The 26150-nt window shown below is 41.5% G+C and overlaps 1 protein-coding gene across 2 annotated transcripts in view; it reads left to right on the forward strand.

Annotated features, from left to right (window-relative positions):
• Positions 1-14274: 14274 nt before the first annotated feature.
• The window catches only part of WWC2 (WW and C2 domain containing 2), a 114552-nt gene continuing 102676 nt past the window's right edge, over positions 14275-26150 (forward strand). The window contains exon 1 of one of the 2 annotated variants that reach the window (XM_079991363.1): positions 14275-14768. In XM_079991363.1, coding sequence (XP_079847489.1) covers positions 14638-14768 — 131 coding nt within the window. In that variant the 5' untranslated portion in view covers positions 14275-14637. Of the gene's footprint in view, positions 14769-15484; positions 15624-26150 lie in introns of those variants that run through there. The other variant, XM_079991364.1, reaches the window with a different exon arrangement.

The following is a 26150-nucleotide window of genomic DNA, read 5'->3' on the forward strand; positions in this document are numbered from 1 at the left end:
AACCCCGTGATTGTGTGATCAAAATGCAAGTTAACCATGTTAAGTTATCTTGGGGAGTATTCAACTAAGTTTAACTCTGTGTAGTACTGAAATTAATGGGCCTAGCTTTGTTGTGTTTATTAATTTCAATGTATCTGCTCTGAGCAAATCATAGTTGAGTGCCACCCATTTATTACGCAGTGGTACCTTGGTTCTCAAACTTAATCCGTTCTGGGAGTCCATTCGACTCCCAAAACCATTCGAAACCCAAGGCATGGCTTCGTGCCTTCATGGAGGGAATTAAAGCAATTTATTCAAGTCAAAGATCCAAACTTGATTATTAACAACAATTTATCTGACGCATTCGAAATTTCAAAGGGTATGAGACAAGGTTGCCCCCTGTTACTGCTTTTATTCATAATGGTATTGGAAGTAATCACAAATAAGATAAGGAAAACACCAGAGATACGAGGAATTAGGATTGGGGTGAAAGAATACAAACTGAAAGCATACGCTGATGACTTGGTAATATCATTGGAGGACCCAAAACAAAGTATTGATAAAGTCCTGGTACTTCTAGAGGAATTTGGGAAAGTAGCGGGGTTTAAGTTAAATAAAACTAAAACTAAAATGATGATTAAGAATATGGGGGAAGATTTAAGGAGGCAGTTAGAACTTCAATCTGGAATCAAAGAAGTAAAAAAGGTAAAATACCTAGGAGTTTGGCTAACGATGAAAAACATAAATTTAATGGCCGATAACTACATAAACACCTGGAAGGAAATCCAAAAGGAACTAGATATTTGGAATAGGATAAAACTCTCCTGGTCAGGTAGAATGGCAGCAATTAAGATGTGCATACTGCCGAAACTATTATTCTCATTCTAAAATGTCCCGGTGATTAGAGGAAGTGCAATATTCAAAAACTGGCAAAAAATTCTCTCTAAATTTATATGGCAAGGCAAAAGACCGAGAATTAGATTTAAATTGTTAACGGATAGAAAAGACAGAGGAGGATTCGCGGTCCCAAATTTGAGACTGTACTATGAAGCCTCGTGCCTTTGCTGGCTCAGAGAATGGATTGTCTTAAAAAATACAGATCTGCTAGACTTAGAAGGCTTCGATTTAAGATTTGGCTGGCATGCTTACCTCTGGCAGAATAAGGAAAAGGTGCATAAAGGCTTCTCAAATCATATTATCAGAGGAACATTGTTAGAGGCATGGGAAAAGAATAGAAAACTGTTGGAAAAAAATACCCCCTGGTGGCTATCGCCTATTGATATCTTAACTATTAAAAAAATAAATATAGAAGGTGAGAGATGGACCTGTGAAGACCTCTTGGAAAGATCAGAAAGAGGATGGAAAATTAGACCATACGAAAAGTTAAAAAACAAATTAACAGGCTGGTTGCAGTATCATCAAATTAACGCCTTATGGAAGGAAGATAAAAAGATTGGGATGAATGAGAAAAAATCTAAGTTCCAGGTAGAGATAATAGAAAGTAAAACCAAACTTCTATCTAAAATGTATAATCAGTTATTAGAATGGGACACCAAGGACAAAGAGGTCAAGGATGTTATGGTAAAATGGGCGATAGACATCGGATACAATTTGGATTTTGACAAATGGACGAGGTTGTGGAGTAAAGGAATGAAATTTACAGCCTGCACAACCCTTAGAGAAAATATGGAAAAGATGATGTACCGTTGGTACATCACCCCTGTGAAATTGCAAAAAATGTATAAGACTGGAGATAAAAGGTGTTGGAAGTGTAAAACTAAAGAAGGAAGTTTCTACCACATGTGGTGGAAGTGTGAAGAAATTTAAAAAAATTGGGAATCCATATACAACGAATTGAAAAAAATATTTAAATACACTTTCGTGAAAAAACCTGAAGCCTTCCTTTTGGGAATGATCGGAGACGAGATTAAGAAAGAAGACCATATAATGTTTCAATATGCAACTGTAGCTGCCAGGATCCTGTTAGCACAAAATTGGAAAACCCCAAATATCCCGACCGTTAAAGATTGGCAAATTAAATTATTTGAATATATGGATTTGGCAAAAATGACGCAGAATACCAGACAGCAAAAAGGTACAAAGTTTATTGACGATTGGACCAAATTTATAACCTGCATGGAAACAAATTCTAGAGATATAAAAATCACAGTAGGTTTAATATAATCCTTGCGATGTGTAGATGATATAAAATGAAAACTGCAGAATGGAATTATTATTTTACATAACCCAAAACTGAGATGGAGGGAAGTCAACCATTATTTGTTGTTACTGGTCTGTTCATGTTTTCTGTTTTGGTTGATGTTTTCTTTTTTCTTTGGTGTGCTTATTTGTTTTTTTCCCCCTTTATTTTTTGTTGTTTGGTTATAGAAAATGAATAAAAAGAATTTTTTAAAAAAAGAAACCCAAGGCACGGCTTCCGATTGGCTGCAGGAGCTTCCTGCACTCAAGCAGAAGCCGCGTCGGACGTTCGGCTTCCAAAAAACGTCTGCAAACTGGAACACTTACTTCTGGGTTTCCGGGATTCGGGAGCCAAGACGTATGAGTACCAAGACATTTGAGAACCAAGGTTCTGTAGTAAGCTGGGGGGGGGGGGGGGGGGTTCCTGCTTTTTTATTTGAAAGTTGGCAAAGGAAAGCCTAGATTTCACATTATAATTTAGAAATATTAAAGTAGAAACTGATCACCACAAATGGATTTCATTTCTTGCTATAGCAGTGGTTTGGTTTTTTCCTCCCTCTTTTTCTTGGTGCCTATAAACTGTTTTCTCTGCAAAATGCATGAGACAATGCTTATTTACCTAAATTACAGGGAAATGTGTGAGGATGTACTTACTTACTTAAATTATAGGAGTCACTCAAGGATTAATTAGTTAATTAATGTTTGCAAACTGTTCTACATGGGGAAAATGTAGTCGGTAAGTGTCAATTATTAAATCACAGGTTTATCTGGCTTTACAATTGAACCCCTAATAAAGCAAGTTACATAATAGTTACAGGTTTGAAAAGCCACTCTTACTGTCTAAAAGATATAAAGGTTTTAATTAGCAGAAGCCTGGAAAATGTTTTTCAGGAGAGAGAGAAACACCACTAAATATTATTAAAGGTTTCTTCTAATGAAAATAATAAGAAAATATAAACTCTCAAAATGCAACTATTACTTTGAGATCTATTACCTTAGGGCTTAGCCAGTGGGAATATTAACTGTGTTTGACAAGCTTTTCCTGAAAATAATTATATTTGTCAAATAAATGGTGAAAACCGAAAGCTATTTGTAGTATATATGCCATAATTTTAAGCAATGTTCAGAAGCAGAAGCAGATTAAAGAGCCATTCCTATTCAAGAAAAAATAAGATTTAGTGCACCTTAAAACATTCTGCATAATGCTACGAAAGGGCACTTTAACATATATTATTTAGGCACTATAATGCATAGTAATGCCTGAGTAGTTAAGGCTACAGTGGAACTATAGTGGAAGATAAAAGAGGGCCTGATCCTATCCATTCCAAGTGCAGTACCTACACATAGAGGATTCTAACAGACTCAATGGAGCCTTGTTTCTTTCTTCCCCCCTATTTTCATATGTGCATACACATCTGTGAGCAGGCAGAAGGAAGGATCTGCAGGATGCGCCGATCTTCCACATCCCCATCTAACTTGCTCCTTCTCTCACTTCTGACTTGCTCTGAGCAGAAGGTGAGGCTAGACAGGGTGAAGGGGGATTTGAACATGTCCGCCTATTTACCCTGAGAGCTGCCACTTGAATTGCAAGGACAGTCAGAGGGGAACTGGCCCACTTATCTTTCTTATGATCCCTTAGCTAAAGTTTTTAGAAGGATGAAGGCTAAAGTTGGAGGGATTAGTGGGGTGGGATTGTGGATCAAGCCCTCATAACCTTCCTCCCCTAATTCGAGCAGTCCTAGTTTTGCCTGTTCATGCACCTGGCCACGGGCACCGACAGTGGGAAGGTGAGACAAGATCAGATGAGAATCCTGGTTGTCTGAGTACTGAAACTAGACTGCAGAAGGTGTGTGTGGATGAAACTGGGTTCTAGTGAGCCAAAGGGAATCTTCCCCAGTGAAATCTCCTTCTAGAAATTTGCTGTACATGGACTACATTGTTCCCTTAACACTTCAAAAAACACATGGCCAGTTTTAATGAAATGTTGTAGGTACCTTGTATCAGGTACAATCAATATTAGATCTTGGATGCTAGGCATCTGTTTCCCATTCCTATGCCTCCATGACAGCTGATCAGAAGAGGGAGCTGTACTCTTTCTAAGGTAAAGGTAAAGGGACCCCTGACCATTAGGTCCAGTCGTGACCGACTCTGGGGTTGCAGCGCTCATCTCACTTTATTGGCCGAGGGAGCCAGCGTTTGTCCGCAGACAGCTTCCAGGTCATGTGACCAGCATGACTAAGCCGCTTCTGGCGAACCAGAGCAGCACACGGAAACGCTGTTTACCTTCCCGCCGGAGCGGTACCTATTTATCTACTTGCACTTTGTGCTTTCGAACAGCTAGGTTGGCAGGAGCAGGGACCGAGCAACGGGTGCTCACCCCGTCGCAGGGATTCAAACTGCCGACCTTCTGATCGGCAAGTCCTAGGCTCTGTGGTTTAACCCACAGCACCACCTGCGTTCCAATATCAATATTACAATCAATATTAGATCTTGGATGCTAGGCATTTGTTTCCCATTCCCTATGCCACCATGACAGCTGATCAGAAGAGGGAGCTGTACTCTTTCTAACCTTAGTCTAATACAGTATCCAACTGAAGTGAAGCCTAGGTACATCATGCAATTGCATTGGCTGCTCTCAATCATCAGTGGCTACCTTTGCTCCTCCTGTCTCTTTCCTCTCTTTGCTACCTCCCAGTTCTGCCATATTGAAATTTATATTTTAATATCATTGAGAACCAAGACTTTGTTCTTGTTGTTACTACACTATTAAGCATCACATTGTGATGAGTCCATCTATCTTCAGACAGTTCTGTCTCTACAGTTTGAAAATGGTCTGGCAATGTGCAGTAGTTCCAAAGTTTTATCATGTAATGTCCTTTTAGACCTAGAAAAGTGTGTGTGTGTCTGTATGTATGTGTATGTGTATACGTATACATATACATATACATATAAGGTAAAGGTAAAGGTACCCCTGCCCCTACGGGCCAGTCTTGACAGACTCTGGGGTTGTGCGCCCATCTCACTTAAGAGGCCGGGGGCCAGCGCTGTCCGGAGACACTTCCGGGTCACGTGGCCAGCGTGACATTGCTGCTCTGGCGAGCCAAAGCCGCACACGGAAACGCCGTTTACCTTCCCGCTGGTAAGCGGTCCCTATTTATCTACTTGCACCCGGGGGTGCTTTCGAACTGCTAGGTTGGCAGGTGCTGGGACCGAGCAGCGGGAGCGCACCCCGCCGCGGGGATTCGAACCGCCGACCTTTCAATCGGCAAGCCCTAGGCGCTGAGGCTTTTACCCACAGCGCCACCCGCGTCCCTCACATATACATATACATATACATATACATATACATATACATATACATATACATATACACACACACACATATATATATATATGTGTATATATATATATATATATATATATATATATATATATATATATAGTGGTACCTCGGGTTACATACGCTTCAGGTTACATACGCTTCAGGTTACAGACTCCACTAACCCAGAAAAAGCACCTCGGGTTAAGTACTTTGCTTCAGGATAAGAACAGAAATTGTGCTCCGGCGGCGCAGCAGCAGCAGGAGGCCCAATTAGCTAAAGTGGTGCTTCAGGTTAAAAACAGTTTCAGGTTAAGAACGGACCTCCGGAATGAATTAAGTACTTAACCCGTGGTACCACTGTACATACATACATGCTGCAGCAGCTTTACTGTAGAAGCTAACTAAGTCTCTAAGATGATTTGATGGGTGTTCACCTGAACCTATATATGTAAGCTGCATATACACAAATCTTCCGTGTTTAGCAGGGACAGTCCCTTTTTCCTGGTAAAACATTGTCCCTTTTCTTTTTGGGAGATTTTGGGAATGCTGTTTCAAAATTCTAGGTGAGTGCATAAATCTTGGAAAGCATCATTCTAGAGTTGCCACTCCTGCTTCATTCTCTAAGACTTGACAGGTAAAATTATTATGCCTGTCCCCAATGGCACTTTGAACAAATTTCCCAGATCTGTTCTATGCTCCCAGCACCATCTTCTAGTTCCTAGATCCCCATGAATGGATCTTCTGGAAACTGACACTGGTTTGATCCTGGCTAAATAGAATGTATGCCTTTGTCCTGTTGACACTCATGAGCTGATTGCTTTGTATGGTTTTCTCTCTCCTTTGGTTATACTGGCCACTACCAAGGACTCATTCAGCAACTATGTCCTGTGATCAGTGAACAAAATATCAACTCAAGCCAATTAATTAATACATGTAGTTCAATTTCTCATGTGTTATTGTAGTATTAAAACAAATTATTTTATTCCAAATTATTTCATGTAATTCCTAACTGAACATGCTGCTTGGTTATACATGCTGTATATTATCAATAAAGCCATAGCTTTGTTACTGAAACCACCCTTTTATTTCTGAGCACTTGTCTCCTTGGTGCCTTCTGCAGAACTCATGGTAGCTACCAGACTGTTGCTACTTTGCAGTGGGATTGAATCGCACACTGGTAAATTCACATTGCAGAAGTGGATTTGCTGCTCTTGTGCAAGAAACCTGCCTCTTCCCACAAAGAAAATGGACTTTTTGTGCTAAGAAAAGTGCTCAAAAAGTACACTAGAAAGTATGGGATAGCAATTGTTTGATGCAATGTTGAAAAACATGCCCACAATTAAATCAGAATGAATGTTATATAAAGAGGTCATCTGGAAGCAACACAATTCATAGGACAAATGTCCCACATTTCCAATAGATGAGCCAGCCCCACCTACATGGTAATTATCTGAGAGTGCCTTGTAATTGGAAAGTGGATTTGTCCTACAGTGGGCTCCTTCAGGAGAGAAGAGGCCCTGTTCCATGTGTATGGAAATTAAGTAGTTTGTCCACTGCAAAAATTAAAATAACCAGATGGAAGATTATAAAAGAGACAAAGAAAAGGTGTCTGGCGCTTTGTGTGTTTATTTGACTGCTTTCTGTGTGCCTAACAGGAAGGAAAGCAAAAAGTGTAACAGATGGGTCAGTCTCACAGTATGGTTCAGCGTAATTCCTGTATATACTTTAATCCAGTCTGTCTGAGACCCTCACACATGTCTATACATTCTTTCACTGGATTTCCAAATATTCAAAGCTAAAGCTAATTCAGTCAAATGGAACAATATTATTGGGGTGGGGGACTAGGAATATTGATTACAGCATAAAAGGATAATACACAGACCGTATAGAAATAATAATCCGCTGTGCTATAAATGTGATAGTTGCTGCATATTTTGTAACACTTAGAACTCTTCCATCAACTCACTGTACAAATTACAGCCCTGTCCCGGCTCCTGTCCAACACACACACACACACACACACACACACACACAAGCTCTTACTTGGATGTAGCAAAGACATTTTTATTCAGGCAACTAACAGTACCGGCTCAGCAGCAGGGATAGTGCTCAGGAGTCATGATTCCGGAATCCAGGAGCAGGACTAGAAGTTCAGAAACGGACAGAAGCAATGAAGATGTCCAAACAAGCTTCCCCACTCCTCCCACCAAGATTTAAATGAGAGATATGGTGCACTCATTTGTGAGACTCTCTTTCCTTGTGGGAATGTCAGGATTGCAAGCACGAAGAAGAAGAGTTTGGATTTGATATCCCGCTTTATCACTACCCAAAGGAGTCTCAAAGCGGCTAACATTCTCCTTTCCCTTCCTCCCCCACAACAAACACTCTGTGAGGTGAGTGGGGCTGAGAGACTTCAGAGAAGTGGGACTAGCCCAAGGTCACCCAGCAGCTGCATGTGGAGGAGCGGGGAAGCGAACCCGGTTCCCCAGATTACAAGACTACCGCTCTTAACCACTACACCACACTGGCTTTCAATTATCCACATGCACTCCATCGTGGCAGGTGGGTCTGCTCCCACCTGGGAAAGCAATATTTGGTTCTAGGTGACAAGACTGTACCCTCCCGCTCAAGCTCCTATTCTGCTTCCTGCCTTGGCTGATCAAAGCCTTCCCCAGCCTCTACTGAGACTCTCTGTTCCTCAGGAAGGTCAGAGGGGGAAGCCAGCACCTCTGCTCCCCCTTCCAATGTTTCTGATGTACAAGTAGAAAGGGAAGATTCCCCTCCTCCAACTAAGGTCCCCCCATTTCAGCCCCATCCCCATTTCTTTCTCCTCTATCAAAGTCTGCCAACTCAAGCCTGATCCTAGCAGTGCTGTGGGGTTCATGACAGCCCCCTAATAAATCTGATTACATGATTAAGTGCAAGTTTAAATGTTTTCCTGGGCTGCTGTCTCAAAATACTGTAATAAAACATGAGAACAGGAAAACTCTGTCATTGTCAAATGAGGACTTGTACTTGCATATGCTTCAGTCTTGCATGCAGTACCAAAACATTCTCCTCCTGCTTTATTATTAATTCCAAATAATTTCATCTGTATTAGAAATATTTCAGATTGGTATTTATACTCCCCGACCTGTACTACGGAAATAAGTCTTTTTAAGTAGGCACCACGTCCTTATTTGTGTCAAGGACTTTCCTTGTTACTAATCCTTTCTAAAGCTATATCATCCTACTGATGAGGCAAACATTCCCATGGAGAGCAAACTATAGGGCTGGAGCAGCCAGAATCTGCTCTTTGTCTTTATTTTGCATCTGTCTGGATTTTAAAGTGCAGAGTTATCCTATGTCCTAATCGTACACTGGGACAGGAGAGAGATGTCTGTGGAATTGCCACTCTATCCTAAGCGTACTCAGCTCAAGAGGGGAGCTGCAAAACAGATAACCAGAAAACAGTGCAAAAAATGGCAGATAACAACCCCCCAGCATCTTTGAAAACATTAACTAATGCCCACAAAATCAATGACATCTCATGTCACCCAGACATGGAGGGAGCCAATGAACTCAGGGAGGCAGGGGACACATTCAACTAGCCCACCTCCGGACATCATAGCACATACAGCAATGCAACACTGCCTGTTCCTGCTTACACATACAGCAATGCCATCACCCTTGCTTCTGCTTACAAAGTAACTGAAGTCAGGGCAGAAGGGGTGATCCCCTCTCCTCCATCCTACCAGTGGCGAAGGAACTCTCTCCGGGACCCAGGGCGGGACGCTGAGGAGCAGGGCAAACCACCTGGTGACACATGTGTGGCATCCCGTATGGAGTGCGCATGCGCAGCAGCCTGTACGGTCGCTGTGCAAGAGGCAGCCCCTATGGACAGTGAGCGCGGGAGCCCATATGGACACCGCACGAGCGGCGTCCATACTGACTGTGTGCACCCTCAACCACTCTATAGCTGGGGGGAGGCAGGGGCCATCTTGTCACCCCCCAAGTGGCACCCAGGGCGATCCGTCCCCTCCGCCTCCCACTTCGTACGCCCCGGCATCCCACACCCCCCAATTCAGACCCCTCCCTCTGTTTCCTCTTCCTCCTCTTCCATCAGAGCCTGCCAATCGAAACCTGATTCTAACAGTGTTGTGGGGCTCATGACACACCCACCCACCCCACTTTAATGGTTTGGCTTGCTCTTTTAAACATTGAATATACTTACACTGGATAGGTTTCTGCATGATAAACTCCACCCCAAAGGACTTGAACTTCCTTTTATCAAATACTGTATATACAACACCAAAGTGAACTAAAGAGTCACTGTGGGTCAATAACCTTTACTGAGTGGTTGTTTTTTGTGTGTAATGGTGAGGGGTGGTCCGCCATACATCTGTAGTGCATTCTCCAGACTGCAGTAATCTGAAATTGTAAAATAAACCACTTTCTAAGCCTGAATTAAGTTCAACCTTGGCACATGCTGGAAAATGATTGTTTGAACTTCCATTGGGTCACAGGTTTCCTTTGGTAATTTCCCAGCCAGGCCTACTTTTCATTACAAATACACCATGTGGTACAAAATAGTTTTAGTTTGAGAAGCTATCTTTCAATCTGTTGCTGTTACACATGGACCATGTTAGTACACCAAATAATGTAAATATGCCCTTACTCAAGTGTGGAAATTGTTGCATCTCATAGGACACTAGCATAATTAATTGCAGAGAAAGAAGCAAGGTAGATGAGATATCTGTACTAACTCTTTATAGCAGATTTGTAGACCACGTATATAGTTGCAGAGGCTACTTAGACACAAATGTGCATTAGCTGGAGAATAGGCTACTCTCTCCTTATAAGAACTTGCTCTATTTTCATACTTTGAAGTTCTACTGTGGTGCCAAAATCAATACTTGGCAGCTGGGTTCAAAAGACAGGAATCTCCTCTTCACATTTTTCTATGTACATACTTTTAAATCTTATTAATAAAAGAAAGTGCATTTGATAAAATTAAAACCAGTTTGTCTGGTTGGGCACATGTGTATTTTTTGCTGCAGAAAAGCTCATGCCTACATTTAAAAGTATGAAGGAAAGTTGGTGTTCTGTTAGTGCTGGTATTGTTGTTTAATTAAAAAAAATTTTTTGAGGGAGGATTCAAGTAAATATTAATTAAATAACTAGTTGTCAATTACAATTGAATCTAGTGATAATGCTTTTGGGAAACTCAAACATCAGGTTCAGAGCAATGAAGATTTTGGTTATTCATATGCTGATAGCTGCCTGCATAATGATCACAAGGACATGGAAATGGATAGAATATCCTTAATAGGCTAATGGAAGAAGAACATCAGAACTTGATAGTATTGAATAAAATAATGTAATATAAACAATTATGCAATGAATGAATCAACTCAATAGAAATATTTCAGAAAAAAATACTTCTTTTATTCTTTACTGGAATCAGCATTGTACAAGGAATATTCTAAGCATGAATATTGAAACATGGTAATTGAGGGATATGAAACTTCCATTCAGAATATAAATTGTTACTGTTATTTTGCTAATATGTACAGGGATTGTTTTATATTTTGCACATTTCTCTTATTTTTATTTATAATGACAAATTATGAATAGAAAATGTGAATATTTTACACACCACATACTGTATGTGTCCTAGTCACTTTCTTCTTCCTTTTCCTATCCTTGTTTAGCTTTTTCTGTTACTTCATCATACATATATCTGATTTGTCAGTGAGTGGTTATTATTTGTGTTATGACAGGAGAAAATGACTGTGTCAGAAAAACAGTAAGGAAAGACAGGAGATTATTATTACTATTATTATTAATCTTATTAGTCACTTTTGACAAAATGACAAAAAACAAAATAAAATACATACGTACAGTGCTTTTCCCTCCTTAAAAATGTTTAGGGGTACTCTCACTTTGACTCAAGAAAACCCTCATTTTGTAGTTCAAAACGGGAAAAATAAATACAGTAAATGGACAAAAGTACAAAGATTCACAACATATTTAGGGTATGCATACCCCTGCCCTCCCCAAAGCACTGCATACATATATTAAAACAAGGTGGCGCAGGGGAAGAAAACATTAAAACCTCCCGCCTACTCTAAAAGGCCTTGCTTAGATTATTAAAAGCCGAAGGCCTCCATCTGGCCTGCTTAATTGTTCGATTTGGATAAGGTTAAAAATATAGGGTGCTATCCAACATTTAGGTACCCCTGATCATTAGGTCCAGTTGTGGACGACTCTGGGGTTGCATGCTCATCCCGCTCTATAGGCCGAGGGAGCCGGCGTTTGTCCGCAAACAGCTTCCGGGTCATGTGGCCAGCAAGACTAAGCCGCTTCTGGCAAACCAGAGCAGCACACGGAAATGCCATTTACCTTCCCGCTGGAGCGGTACCTATTTATCTACTTGCACTTCATGTGCTTTTGATCTACTAGGTGGGCAGGAACTGGGACCGAGCAATGGGAGCTCACCCTGTCGTGGGCATTCCAATCAGCAAGCCCTAGGTTCAGTGGTTTCGACCACAGCGCCACCTGCGTCCACTCATACTCAAAGTAGACCCATTAAAATCAATGGACATAGGTCTACTCTGAATATGACTAACATTGGCTATCACCCATATAAATGGTTAAATAAACTAGCTTTCTTTTTCTGTATTAAGTAATAGGTTAATAGCTCCCAACTAGATTGTGATTCCAAGAATGACCAGATTATGTAAATTTGGGAAGCAAGCACAGAGTGCTACAGCAGCAGCAGCAGCTAGTGAGTCATCAGGTGGAGTGGTAGCCTGGCAAGACTTTGCAGCCTGGATTCTGAGAGCTAGAAGTTCCCCATCCCTGCAGTAGAGTATGAAGCTTTTTGATAGAAGAGGAAACTCTTAGCAGATGCAACTTGTCATGTAATAGGCATGGTTCAAAGCTTTGGTAGACCCTTATCATCTGTGGGAGCAGGTACGATTGTTGTGAGCAGTGCTTTTTTCCCCTAAAAAAATGTTCAGGGGTACTCTCATTTTCCTACTCATATTGAAATACTGCCCCTCCATGAGGTCAAACATAGATTCACAAAATGTTTAGGGGTATGTGTCCTCCCAGAAAAAAAAACACTGGTTGTGAGACTTGTGGCCTGGACAGACTGTGGAGAAATATTGATTATAAGGCACCTTCAGATGAGGGTTATGCAAAAATTGCTGTGGCTTAAAAAGTGATTTATAAAGAAGTTAAACTAAAGCATCCCCTAAAACAGTTTTAGTAAACTCTGCTGTGTATGTTGCTCTTTGTGAAATCTGTCCATTATAATTTCCCCAAATAATGACCTTCAATGGTCCCATGCCTGTAAGAAAACAGATATCCCAAAATAAGGTAGGAGCCAAGGAGGTTTCTACAAACGTCTAGGACTCACTGTGTAAAAATAAGTATACAGTTTTAGTTTGTAAATGAAAAGAAATAAAAAGAATATAAAATTTTAAAATTAGAAAGCCTGACTAGGAACTATGGAATGTTGCAGAGAGTTGGGCCATTGAATGTTCCCTTTCAAAAACTAAAGGAATCTTTATGAAAGGGAATTAAGATAATGGACCTAAGGGTTGCTAAAGAACCATTAAACAAGGATGCAGGGATGGGGAGGTATGGGGAAGTCAAAGAAAGAAGGGTATGAACTGATGAGTTTGAAGTTATATTGTTCTATACTGTTTTTATTATCTGTCTGAAAAACGAATAAAAATTATTATAAAAAAAAAATGAATGTTCCCTTTCAGCTAATCCTGCAATAGTTGGGAAATTTTTCTTTTGACATTAAATGTGACTGTGTTGGACTTTCTGGACAATTTCCACTCATATATGCAGTGAATACAATAGTTAAAGCTACTTTTTCAGTTTCACAATGCTTATGCGCTGGACACCATTATGTTTAAATATTTCTCTCTCCATTCCACTAAATTCCAGCTGTTTATCCACAGGACCATACTGACTTTGTCGTCCCATAGGTATTCCCATTATAGGTATTGATACCTGTGCTGAGAAAAACTACCGTAATACCGAAAGCAGGTAGTCCCTGCTTTATTTTTTCACTGGATTGCATCTGCAAGGCACCCCCTGATTTAAAACAAGATAAATGTGAGGAAAAGGTTGTCTTTGTTGTTTCAGGCTCAGGAACGCTCTGTGGCTACTCCAAGACTCCCAGTGGCATCTTGAGGGACAAAATGAAGCCTTCTGGAACATGAACACAATGTTCTTAGTTGCTGAAGTGACTCCTGAGAGTACTTGCCCTACTTATAAAAAGTGTGATGTAGAAAGCAGCCTTTGCTGGGCCAGAAAACAATCCGGCTGCAGGTCACAACAGCGGACCCATTGAGGTCATACCTAACTACTTTGGGGAGCTGACTTGGTGGGACCGATGGACTTTCAAAGTTTGCATTTTGGCAGTTGTTGCAGTAAACTTTTCAATGCCCCCCCATACAGTTCATAGAGGGTTTATTATTATAATTTAAGAAATCACTTTTGTGATCACCTTTGTCTCTGCTTCTCTTTCCTCGCCTCTTCCTCCCATCACCCGCTTCTTCTGACTACCCCCCCCCAGCACATTCACATGTGATGACGGCCTTTCTGCCTGCCTGTCTTTCATTCTCCCTTCCTTTCTTCCTTTGGCACTGGCAGGGTTAACGTTCAGGAATGCCCCAGCGAGGAATGTGCATGCAGATGAGATGGATGCTAATCTCATGCTAATGAGCGGCTGCTTCTGCTACCGCCGCCGCCGCTCGGGGGGCTGAGGCGGGCTACCCCCCCCCCCCACAACTCGACCCTCCGCGCCCGCCCCGGATCGGAACCCAGTCGCCGCCTCGGCTCAGCCTGGATCCCCCCTGACCCGCTGCTGCTACGGAATGGGGGCAGGAAGCGGAGACTCCCGTTCAGACATGGTGGACTGAAACTCCGCCGAGTTTCCTGGCCGATTTGCAAAGGCTCTGCCTGCCTCCCTCCACCCGCCCAGGGTTCCCGGGGAGAAGTAAGAGGGGGTGGGGGGGAAGAGAGAGAGAAGTCGGGTCGTCCTCCTTTTTCCCGCTTCCCTCCTTTCTTCCTTTCTTGTTTTCTGGTCCCTATGGAGCAGCAGCAGCAGCTGCTACCCCCCGCCCTCGGCCATGCCTAGGAAAGTGGGGAATGGGCAGCTGCCCTTACCCGACGGCTGGGAGGAGGCGAGGGATTTCGATGGGAAAGTCTTCTACATCGACCACAACACCAAGCAGACCAGCTGGATCGACCCCAGAGACAGGTGGGTGTAGATTGGGGGGGGGCAGCACAAGAGACGGGGGCTGAAGCATGCGGGGGGGGGGGGAGAGCACTTGGCACCAGCCTCGCTTGTCCTAACTTTAGAGAGTTTCTTTCCGCCTCTCCTCCTCCCGTGTAAGGGAGGGTCTCGTACAGTTATATAAGAATCTGCAAAGAGTAAAAATAAAAAAGGGGAGTTGGTTCCTTTCCAGTATTATTTTGGGAGGAGATGAGGGGTGTGTGTGTGTTTGTGTGTTTTTCTGGAATGTGTTGTCCTGCGAGGGGTGTGTGTGTGTTTGTGTGCAGTTGGAGACGAGAGAGTGAAAGTGACTCTGCAAGGCTGGGAAATAAAAAGGAGAGTTTGGGAAGAGGAAGGAAAGAACTCTGGGAATGTCTTCAGGCTCTCGTGACCCGCCACAGAATCCCCACCCATTCCTTCTCAATTTAATTTTTTTAAAAAAAATGCAAATTCCTTCTACCGTAAACTTTATTGCCTTTAGAACTAAAGTCGGTTGAGGTGCTCTCTTCTTTTTTAAAACAACAACAACAACTTTGCACAAGTTTTAAAGATTTCTTTTTTAAGAACTCAGATTCCAATTAGAATAGATTGGTCAGTCTTTTAAAGAATTCCGCCAAGTTGTTTTTACATCCCCTTTTTTTTCTTTCTTCCAAAATCTACGCAGTCAAGATCTTGGGACTGTGTGCAAAAAAAAAAGTGATAAGACTGTATTTGACTTCCTTCTCTTTAGTACAAAACTTTTTTGAACAGCCTTTCTGAGGAGTAAGTGCTGCTGCTGGTGGGGAAGTGTAGGCAGTTTGCTCAGTCTGTTTTTGGAACTGCAGGTTTGGCATGTAACAGGTTTGAACTTCCATTACTTCTGAAATCCTGGATTAGAAGTCTTCACAGGCCTCATGCCTGAACCACAAAACTAGGCCTCAACTGACTGCTTTTATCCCCCCCTTCCAGATTATAGGATGCTCCCTGCCTTTCCTAGTCCTCAAACTTGAGGTTTTGAATGTAAACAAGGGGATAAAATTTGTGATGAGAGATCCCATAACTAATTATTTACTTTATAAAAATATTAGTTTCTATTTAATCCGTTGCAAGAATAATACTAGTGATCTAAGATGTCCTGTCTTTGGTTAAGGAACAGTTTCTCCAGTATATAATTTTATTAAAACATATCCAGTGGCCATTGGTTCACATTTGGAACTAGTGTTGGGCTTTATTAAGCCCAGTGAAATCCAGTTATCTCCCAACTAATAAGGGGCATTATAAATTTATGACACAAACGGTGCTGAATTATTCATGAGGGTCTTGGCTTATATTTCCTGGCTGAAATAAGAAAGAGTAGCTGCAGCGACTCCATGGTGCTTGCACACTGAAAAGTTTGACATGCCTCGTGCAAAATGTTGTAGCAGCTGCAACAATAAACATGTTACTGGAATGAAACTGTTTTCAAACTGCTGATCAAACATTCTTATTTGACGTTCTGTGTACTTCAAAAAAATCTTTAAAACAGAATGTAAATGTTGATAAAGTGGTGGGTTTTGCAGGTTGTGGTAATTGTACTGAGTTTGGCAACTTATAATGATGAAGTTTTGAAAACGTCTTACCTGTTTTCTGTTGATTTTACATTTAAATGTTTGTTTATGAATAGATTACAGAAAAAATGTAATGCTTGAATGAAGGATATTGTGCTACTGTCTATCAAGAGTGCTGTAGACTCAAATTAAATATTGTTTTTGCTGTGCGTTGTTAACTAAATTTTGAGTAGTTGTGACACCTTGAACATGTGGCTAGTATTGATCAGATATCTGGTTTTTCTGTTCTGCTAGCCAGACTTGCAGCTATAACTTTACAATTACATTTTCCCCTGCTATATTAAAAAAATGAAGTGCAATTTGCCTCTTGTATCACATGAGATTTGAGTTGACTACTGTCTTTCACTTTTCATTAATTTCCTAACTTCTGAAGTGAGAGAAGACTTGGGGCACTTTCAGCCCATAGCTTGACTGTATTTTCTTTCACAAGAGCTAATGAAGTGAAGTCCTTGTTAAACAGTGTAGGAGACAGTGTTTGGGGTAACTCTATTAATGCTTGTCAATCTCATTACTCACTGTTACAGAACAAACAGAAAGAGGTATGTTGCACTTCGCACTTAAGATAATCCATAACTAATGTATGGGTCTCGGCTGTGAGACACAAATATGGGAACAAAGGGGAAAAGGCAGGTAATGTATACCCTGTTATTTGAGTTCAGTATACAGTGCATGATCCGCCTTGTAAAAAGGTTAACATCTCATCTTGAATCTATCCAGAGTTATAGCCCAGCTACATAGTGAAATATATGACTTACTCTCAAGAAAGTGTGCATAGTATTGCAGCACGATCCTATGCATATTTACTCAGAAGTAAGAACTACTATCTTCAGTGGGTCTTATTTTCAGGCAAATGTGTGTCAGATTGTAGCCTAGCCCCAATTATTTCAGTTGATTTTCTTTGCTAGTACAGTGGTACCTCGGGTTACATACGCTTCAGGTTACATACGCTTCAGGTTACAGACTCCGCTAACCCAGAAATAGTACCTCAGGTTAAGAACTTTGCTTCAGGATGAGAACAGAAATCGTGCAGTGGCGGCGCAGCAGCAGGAGGAGGCCCCATTAGCTAAAGTGGTGCTTCAGGTTAAGAACAGTTTCAGGTTAAGAACGGACCTCCAGAACAAATTAAGTACTTAACCCGAGGTACCACTATAAATGTGTTTCAGAGTATAGTAAGGGCTGACCTTAAGAACTGTTGTGCTGGCACAGTGACTTGTAGAATTGGGTGTAAGGGTCTCAGAGTGGGCCATATCTCAATGCATGCTCTCAGTACAGAAGGGCCTTAGATTCACTGTCTGACATCTCTACCTTTAAAAGGCATTGAGTAGCAGAGCAGAGAAAAACTTATCACTGACAGTCAGTCTTGGTCTTACCAGAGACATTTATAGTTAAAACCCCATATTGGGGATGAATTGCAGAGTAGTCACAGGGCACAAGCATTGCATGTCAAAGTTCCCAGGTTCAGTCCTTGGCTTCTCCAGGTAGGGCCCATTATGAAATGATAGAAATCTGCTGCCACCTAGTATAGACAATAGTGAGTCTGATGGACCCAATGGTCTGTCTTTGTACAAGCAAACTTCTATGCTCCAGGTTTGCCGTGGTGAAGGCTTCAGAAAGTTGAGTTGGGGTAGGTGCTTAACCATTTCTCTGCAAATACCCCCAAAATCTTTTCAAAACCTTTAGTTAAAACCCTAGATTCACTTGAAATAGAGCCCAGCTGAAAGAAAATATGTGGGATGCCTTCCTCAGCCATAAACTGGCTGAGATAAAGTCTACCAGTCAATAGTAGACCATACTAAGCTAGATGGACCAGTGATCTGATTCTTAGATAAAGTAGTATCATATCTAATATATTGTATCTTCCTCATGTTAGGACAGTATTCGGTGTCCAGCACCTGTTCAGTAGCTACCAGGTGCAAAAGCCAATGCCCTTTGTACTTTTATAACATTGTTCTTTGTTGTTATTTTTAAGGGCACAGGGTTTTAAGGCATATTCAATGCAATCCTACGGATGTTTACTTGGAAGTAATCCCTGTTGTGTCCAGTGGATTTCAGCCTTAGTTTTAAATGGAAAGCAAGAGGAATGTTATAGCCTGGCAGAGGATGCTGTTTTAGCCACTGATAGCTGGTAGGATGGAGGGCAGAAAGTTGCTGGAGACAGTCAATGAGAGACCGAGCCGACTAATTATAGTTTTGTCACCATCCTCCTCCATGCTGGGCCCTACAAGGACAGCTGAGTCTAAGGCTGGGAAAGGTGAAAGACAGTGCTACCACCCCTGGACTGGTTGCAAGTAAGAAGGCAAGCTGGTGGGGACTGGCTGAGGGCAGACGGGTTGGGGCAATGCCCTATTTGCCCAATAGACCAGTCTCCATTGGTTTTAACTCTTGCATCATCATCAGCATCCTCTGCCTGTGTCACTGCAGGGAAAGCAATCTGTTATGGTTGAGCTGTCTGGAGTATGCAGTCCCCCAGTGGCGGACTTTGGCGCCTCAAATTTCAGTGGCGGCCTGTGCAACACCAAAAACTAGTGCCCCCTCACCTCTCGCCTTCTGTTGGATGTTATTCTTGTGGTGCTACCACACTCGTTGCGCTCCCCTAGATCTGCCTTTGGAGCCCCCCCCCCAGTTGAACCTACCGTATTTTTCGCCCCATAGGACGCACCGCCCCATAGGACGCACCTAGTTTTTTTTTGGGGGGGGAATAAAGAAAAAAATTTATTTTCCCCCCCAGGCACGGGGCTGGCGTGGGGGAAGCCCGAGCTTCCCCCGACCCCAGCCCCCAGAAAGAGGCTGCTGCCTGCAAGCCTTGCCAGCCCAGAGGGACCTCCCACTGGGCGCCAAGGCTTGCGGACATCTTCCCAAAGCATGGGGCGTCCTCCGGAGGACACCCCGTGCTTCGGGATGCAGGCTGCCGCCCCAAGCCTCGCGCGCCCGGCGGGACCTCCCGCCAGGCGTGGGAGGCTTGTGGAAACCTGCCCGAAGCACGGGGCGTCCTCCGGAGGGAACTCCCCCGGGCTCGCAAGGCTTGCGGATAGCTTCCTGAAGCCTGGAGAGCGAGAGGGGTCGGTGCGCACCAGTGCCTCTTGCTCTCCAGGCTTCAGCGAAAGCCTGCATTCGCCCCATAGGACGCACACACATTTCCCCTTCATTTTTGGAGGGGAAAAAGTGTGTCCTATAGGGCGAAGAATACGGTACTTATATTTCACATAAATTGCTATAGGTAAAGGTAAAGGGACCCCTGACCATTAGGTCCAGTCGTGACCGACTCTGGGGTTGCGGCGTTCATCTCGCTTTATTGGCCAAGGGAGCTGGCATACAGCTTCCGGGTCATGTGGCCAGCATGACTAAGCTTCTTTCTGGCGAACCAGAGCAGCGCACGGAAACACAGTTTACCTTCCTGCCAGAGTGGTACCTATTTATCTACTTGCACTTTGATGTGCTTTCGAACTGCTAGGTGGGCAGGAGCAGGGACCGAGCAATGGGAGCTCACCCTGTTGCGGGGATTCGAACCGCTGACCTTTTGATCGGCAAGTCCTAGGCTCTGTGGTTTAACCCACAGCACCACCTGCAGCCCTCTATAAAGTGCTATAAATAACAATAAATACACAATTGGATGATGGGGGAAAAATAATCCGATCACTTCAGTAAAGATTCAATGCTCATCTCTTTCCACCCTTTATCGCCTTCCTTTCCTTTCCTAGACCTAGAATACAATTTTTAGAGTGTATTTGAGACCTCACAAGCAGTGTTTGGCTTGAATCCTACAGTTATTCCAGCTGAGTTGGAGATCTGGCATGATGGCATACTGGCATGATGGCATACTGTCACACTTCCCCAAAGTAGAGAAGTGGTTTGCTGGAAGTAAATGTTATGTAAGCATACAAGGTCAACAATAGGTGGTTCATGTGCTACCACTGGGATGCATATCCAGGATTAACTGTTTACTACACGCCTGCCAATTACAAGTTTGAAATAGATTAACTGTCTAGCTCAGCTGCCAGAACATTGTTTTGAAGTTTGACAAAAAGAAAGTGGGTAGTTTTGAAGGAGTGATTTAAATAGCTTTTTAAAAAAGCAAATATGGTTAGTGACAGTCAAAATGTCAGTTACTGACAAAGGTTGCAGAGGTGAGAGTAGATAGACAGGTTTCAAATGCCAATATCAAGGGGATGTTTGCATAGCCATAAGATTTGAATCACTGAGGACAGGGTGACTTTGCAATATATTTATTTCTCCCCACTGATCATAATAGAGCCTCTGTATTTGTTATGGAATTGTGTAACAATTCCACCGTGCACAGCTACAAACACCTAAGAATGAAGAGTACAGTACAGTATAATATATCCATTGGCATGTGTCTGTATGGAAAGAGTTATTAACATCATTCTGCATGGCATAATATTAAATAGCATTGTATCACCTCTGAGTATTCAGGTTCTATCTGGTAGCTGCTAACACTCCTACCTGTATATTTTAGTGCTAGAAACACCCCCTATATTCTTTTTCCTCTCTGTATGGTAATGTGAGGGCACTTACTATAACCCACAATGAATAGAGCTACTTGTTTTACTCCTTCAGAAGACTTTTTTTTAATGGAATGAAAGTACACAGTTATAATTGCAGGGTTAAGTGCTAATGCTCTATGATAGCAGTAGGTAACGTTATTATTAAAATAATAATAGCTGCTCTGCAATGAGCTTTCCTCTTGGGTGTAGTAATGGGTGACACCTTTTATAGTCATGATGGGACAAGATTCAACCAATGTTAAGGACTCTGAAGCCCATTTATTTCAATCGGAAAGTTAAGTACATGCTTCAATATTGAAATCAGTTAAATTTCAAAGAGCTTAATGTTGGACAGGTTGGTTTTTTCCACTCTTGTAAATGAAATGCAAATTGTTTCGCTTTGTATATTTGGAACAGAGGTGATATACCTCCCCCTTGGTTTAGCCTCTTCATTGAAACAGTTGCCAGACCAATGACACACAATATGCTGAACAGAGAGGAAGAAAAAAAAGTTGAAGGAGAGTTGAGCAGTGTTGGAGAAGACCTGAGAAAAAGACTCCATTGGAGAAAAAAGTTGAAGAAGGCAGGGCAGTGGCAGCTTTGAAAGCAGGACAATTAATTGATCAGTGGAAGAGAGCAATTTAGAATGTGCTGCAGACATGACTGAATGAAATGAAAGGCATTTGTTGTTGTTGAATGTGAGATCTTTATCTTTGACAGCCAGAAAAAACTCACTTGGAGAAGGCTTTGATGGTGTCACTATGCTATTTGAGGAGTTGAGAGAAATTTTGGTAAATTGTTGGCATTTGCTTCGAAGCACCCACAAATCCATTTATCAGCAAATGCCACCACCCTTCTGATCCCATCCACGGATCCTTGCCCTGGAGGTCCTTGCCTTTATTTCCACTGCAGGTTTTGAGCATATAATAAATAACAGGAGTCTTTCTGAGCAGCAGGAAAGACTCATGTCGTTTCTTACCCCACACAAATGAGATATTGCTCTGGATCTCTGTCAAGCCCCCTTGCACACCAGAAGACACAGGAGAAGGGATTAGGAGTGACCACAAATAATGGCAGGCTAGGAAGCAAAGCCAGTGTTCGAAGAGGATATTGTTTGGTTAATTAAAGCACCATGGAATACCTTTAAGTTGTTTTACATAGGTACAGATATTAGAATAGTGCTAGTAAAGCAGAATGTTTGGGACACCTCACTTGAGGTGTCATATTTGTGTTCTCAGGGTAGATATAATGCATTATATTTTGCATGTTCCTTTGAAAATGGATGTGATGCATCAAGCTAGTAACTGAACTCAAAATGTAGAATTGTGCCCTGAACATATGCATTAAATTTCACTGATACTTGAGTGCTCATCAGAGTGTTACTGCATTACAAGCAGACATATGGAATACTGAATGGACTTGCTGAACCGAAGGTCTTGTTTCTCTCAGCTAATTTGTTTGATTTGTTGTGTTTATAAATTAATAATTTGAATAATAATTTGAATAGCTTAATGTTAATTTTTGATATAGTGGTACTCTTGCCTTTCTGCACATCCTTAACAAATCAGTATATGTGTGCATTACTATACGGTCGTATTGATCACTGTCGGTCTTTAAGGCTATATTGATCTGTTTGGGGAGAAGTGGAAATGCTCTTATCCTCTTCCTGTTGTGCTCAATATACACATTTATTTGTTGTTGCTGCTGAATTTCCACTACTGACAAAAATATTGCTCAGAGTTTTCATACCACCTCTGGAGGTGCATGCCAAACTATCAAAGACCTTTGTACTATTCCCTTAAGTTCAGCTAGAGGCATGTACACTTTGTTGTGTGATGGTCACTGACACCTACTGGGTACCGCACTCATATGACACTATTATCACTTCCCAGGGTTGAAATTCTGTCTGGCCATGTCTCTCTCGCTTTTATTTTGTGGGACTTAGTTGTTACCCACTTTACCACATGCATTTTTATATAGGCTTTTAGTAGGAGAAAAATACATATTCCTTTCTCTCTAGCAATGCAGGAGATTTCCCTTTTTTAAATATCCCAAGTTGAGTTCTTAAGATTTCTCCTAAAGGAATCTTTATGGGAACAAACAGCCACAGTGGGTTCATTCAAGTGCCTTACCTAAAAGATCTGCATCTCCTTCATCTTTGGAGGGGTCCATTGGAAGTTTCCCTTTAGACTCAATCCGCTCCAAGGAGGCCTGGACAGAAGATTTTGGCTCAAAGTAATTGTCAAAGGAGCCAGTCCTTTAAAATTGCTTACAACAATTATGAGATTAAAATTAAAATGCAAGAGAGAACTTTCGTGTTTGTGTGTACCTGCAGTCCATATACATTTGCTGGGTAATAAATTCTTTAAAGCTAAATGGGACTTTAATTTTGAATAAACAACATAAGATTGGACTACATAGCTGCATTAGGTGTGTTCTTTTTTAACCTGTGGGTAGATTATTGAGAGCCAGAAGCTTTAATACATTAAAGTTCTCCGGTTTCTGAGTCTATACAAAACCTCATGGAGACAAGCGGGTAGAGGTAGAGTGTTTTTAGTCACACTGAATTGTCAGCTTGACCCCTGTTCTGTGAAAATATTCCCCCCCCCTCCAGCAGGGGACCGTTAACATGCAATAAATGGTGTGCGCGAATAACTTCTAACAATACATAGTGCTATGTGTCTTGACTGTCGTTGAATAAAGAGTGGACTAGTTTTATAACTAGTTGTAACCATAGAACATAGTCTTGAAGAGGGAGTGTGCTGTATTTTTCACCTGAGATACGTATGGTATGAAACTTCCTTGTTGAAAGCAAACATGCCATTTAGTACAGTGATTTACGGTCATCCGTCTTTATTAAAGGGAAAATCCATAATTCTGTTGTAGAGTGTGCATTATTCATTAGGGTTTGATTAGCTCACATTAAAGAAATTTTACCCTCTTGCATGATTAAAAACCTCCAGTATCCATACAGTGTAATTCAACTACCTTGATAAAAAGCTAATGTGTTCTTCTGATATCTCTAGCCCTTAATGCTGTAAAAATGAGCTAAAAGGTGTGCTGGCCAGCACCTAGTTAAATCTCAGAAGGTGCAAGGTGGGACTGGGTTGGAATTTCTAGTGCTCGGGGAGCGGAATTGCAGTAATCCCTACAGTTCTTTAGCCTTCTCAATAATGAGCAAGATAACGTAAGCAAAATAAGAAAATAATCACAAATTTGCATAATTTAGGCAAATAATAAAATTCTGCTTTCAGTGGCTCAGATTATGTGTTTATGTTAGAACCTCCAGAGTATGGTGTACAAATAACTCTGATTATCTTCACTTGAGGAAATTTCCCCCCAGCTTTGTTTCAAAACGTTATAGCCCTTTTGTTCACACTTGATTTCTGTCCATGAACATTTGATGTGCTTGTCCTAAGCTGCCCCTTTTTAAGGATGTGTGTGCTGTTCTGCTTTTTGTCATTAAACTTCATTCTACCTTTACATGATCACTTGTGCTGGGATAAGAATTCCCAAATTGTGTGTATGCCTTAATTCATTTCAATGATCAAGCAGTTAATGAGAGGTTGAAGAGAGTTCACTTGAATAAAAGAGACCTGAGATAAATATGGGCTCTTTCGTGGTCTCAATTAACTTTCGGGCAACCTGATGATAACAGGATTTTTGCCTCTGATATTGGGAAAATTTGACAGTTCACAGATAAGCATGCAGTTACTTGAGAAGATTTGATACAATGATCAAATATACCTGTTCAAAACATTGTTTTATTTCCTGCCAACATAAATAAACTTGAAGTGAACCTACGCATTTAAGAACTGTGAATTAACCTCTAGTATTCCTAATCATGTAACTGGTTCATAGTTGATAATGTACTTAAATGGCTAGTTTCAATCTCTCTAGTGCAATTACCTTTTACTAGTAGTAATATTGAGAAGAACTGGGCAGCTACATTACTGAGATAATTATTGGTTTGCTTTGTAGAGTAGACCAAAACACCATGTAAAACCTATTTTTCCTTATGCTTAGAGATTGCTGCTGTGTACAAAATAAACAGTTAATACAGTCATGGTTGTTAGATGAACAAAGGAATGCTATGGAGATTAATAATCATCTGGCATGTTTTGTAAAACATTCCTAAAATGATGATTAGAGACTTTATGGGGCACAAAAAAGAGAAGAGAAACCTTTCCAGTTAGTGTTCTGTGCTATACTGTGCTATACTGTGCATTGATGCAATACTTCTGGATCACATAGTAAATAGAAGCCTTTTAAAAATTTATTATTATCACAGTAATTGGGGCTGTTTTTTCTTGGGATGTGTACTGTTATATTTATTGTTTGATATCTTCAAGGAGCTCAGGGTGGTGAACATTGTTTTCCTCTTCCTGCTTTATCCTCACAATAGCCCTTTGAGGTAGATTAAGCTGGCTAAGGTGGCCTGGCTAAGTCATCACCTAACAAACCATGAATTAATAGCAAGTTGTGCCACAGGCAGTCAAATTAATCATGTGGTTTTTTCTTCAAAATTTGATTTATTTCCAAGCTTTTCTTATCTTGTGCTCTTATAACCTGGTGAGTATCTGGGGTGAGAGTAACCAAACAAACCATGCTTAAGGAAGGGAGCTGTGGTCACATGTAACACCATAGTTAAAACAAATCAAGGTTTGTAAGTCAACAACAAACCATGATTTCACTTTAGGAGTCATTGGTAAACAAACCATAGTTAAACCACTGTTTGGCGTTCACACATGTCTTTATTAAACAATGGCTTAGAATTATGTGTGTGACCCAGGCTAGTGACTGATCCAGGGTCACCTAGTGAGTTTCTTTGCTGAGTAGGGATTTTAATCTGGGTTTTGTCATACAGAATCTGATGGCAGCCATTAGATAATTGCAGAATGTGTGTGGGCCACTAAGATACTGACTTGATTTTTTGTAAATCAGTTATTGTGACAGACAGTACATGAATTAACGCTGATATTGTGAAAATTGGATTACCTTTTAATATGTAAGCTTTTCTGGCAGTATAGATTCAAAGGGCCCTAAGGAAGCCAGACTATCTTCCATTAGGGCCAGGGCTTTTTCAGTGATGGCTTTGACCTGGTGGAATGCTCTGTCCCATGAGACTAGGGCCCTGCAGGACTTGATCCTCTTCCACAGGGCCTGTAAGACTATTCCACTTGGCCTTCAATTTGAATTAGCCTGATCCTCTATTCCCTTTTCCTATTTCCTCTTCTATGAAGAAACCCTTTCCGGGACCCCACATTTAAATTCTTCCC

Source organism: Podarcis cretensis, assembly GCF_951804945.1.
Source record: "Podarcis cretensis genome assembly, chromosome: 9".
In the NCBI taxonomy this organism is placed as follows: domain Eukaryota; kingdom Metazoa; phylum Chordata; class Lepidosauria; order Squamata; family Lacertidae; genus Podarcis; species Podarcis cretensis.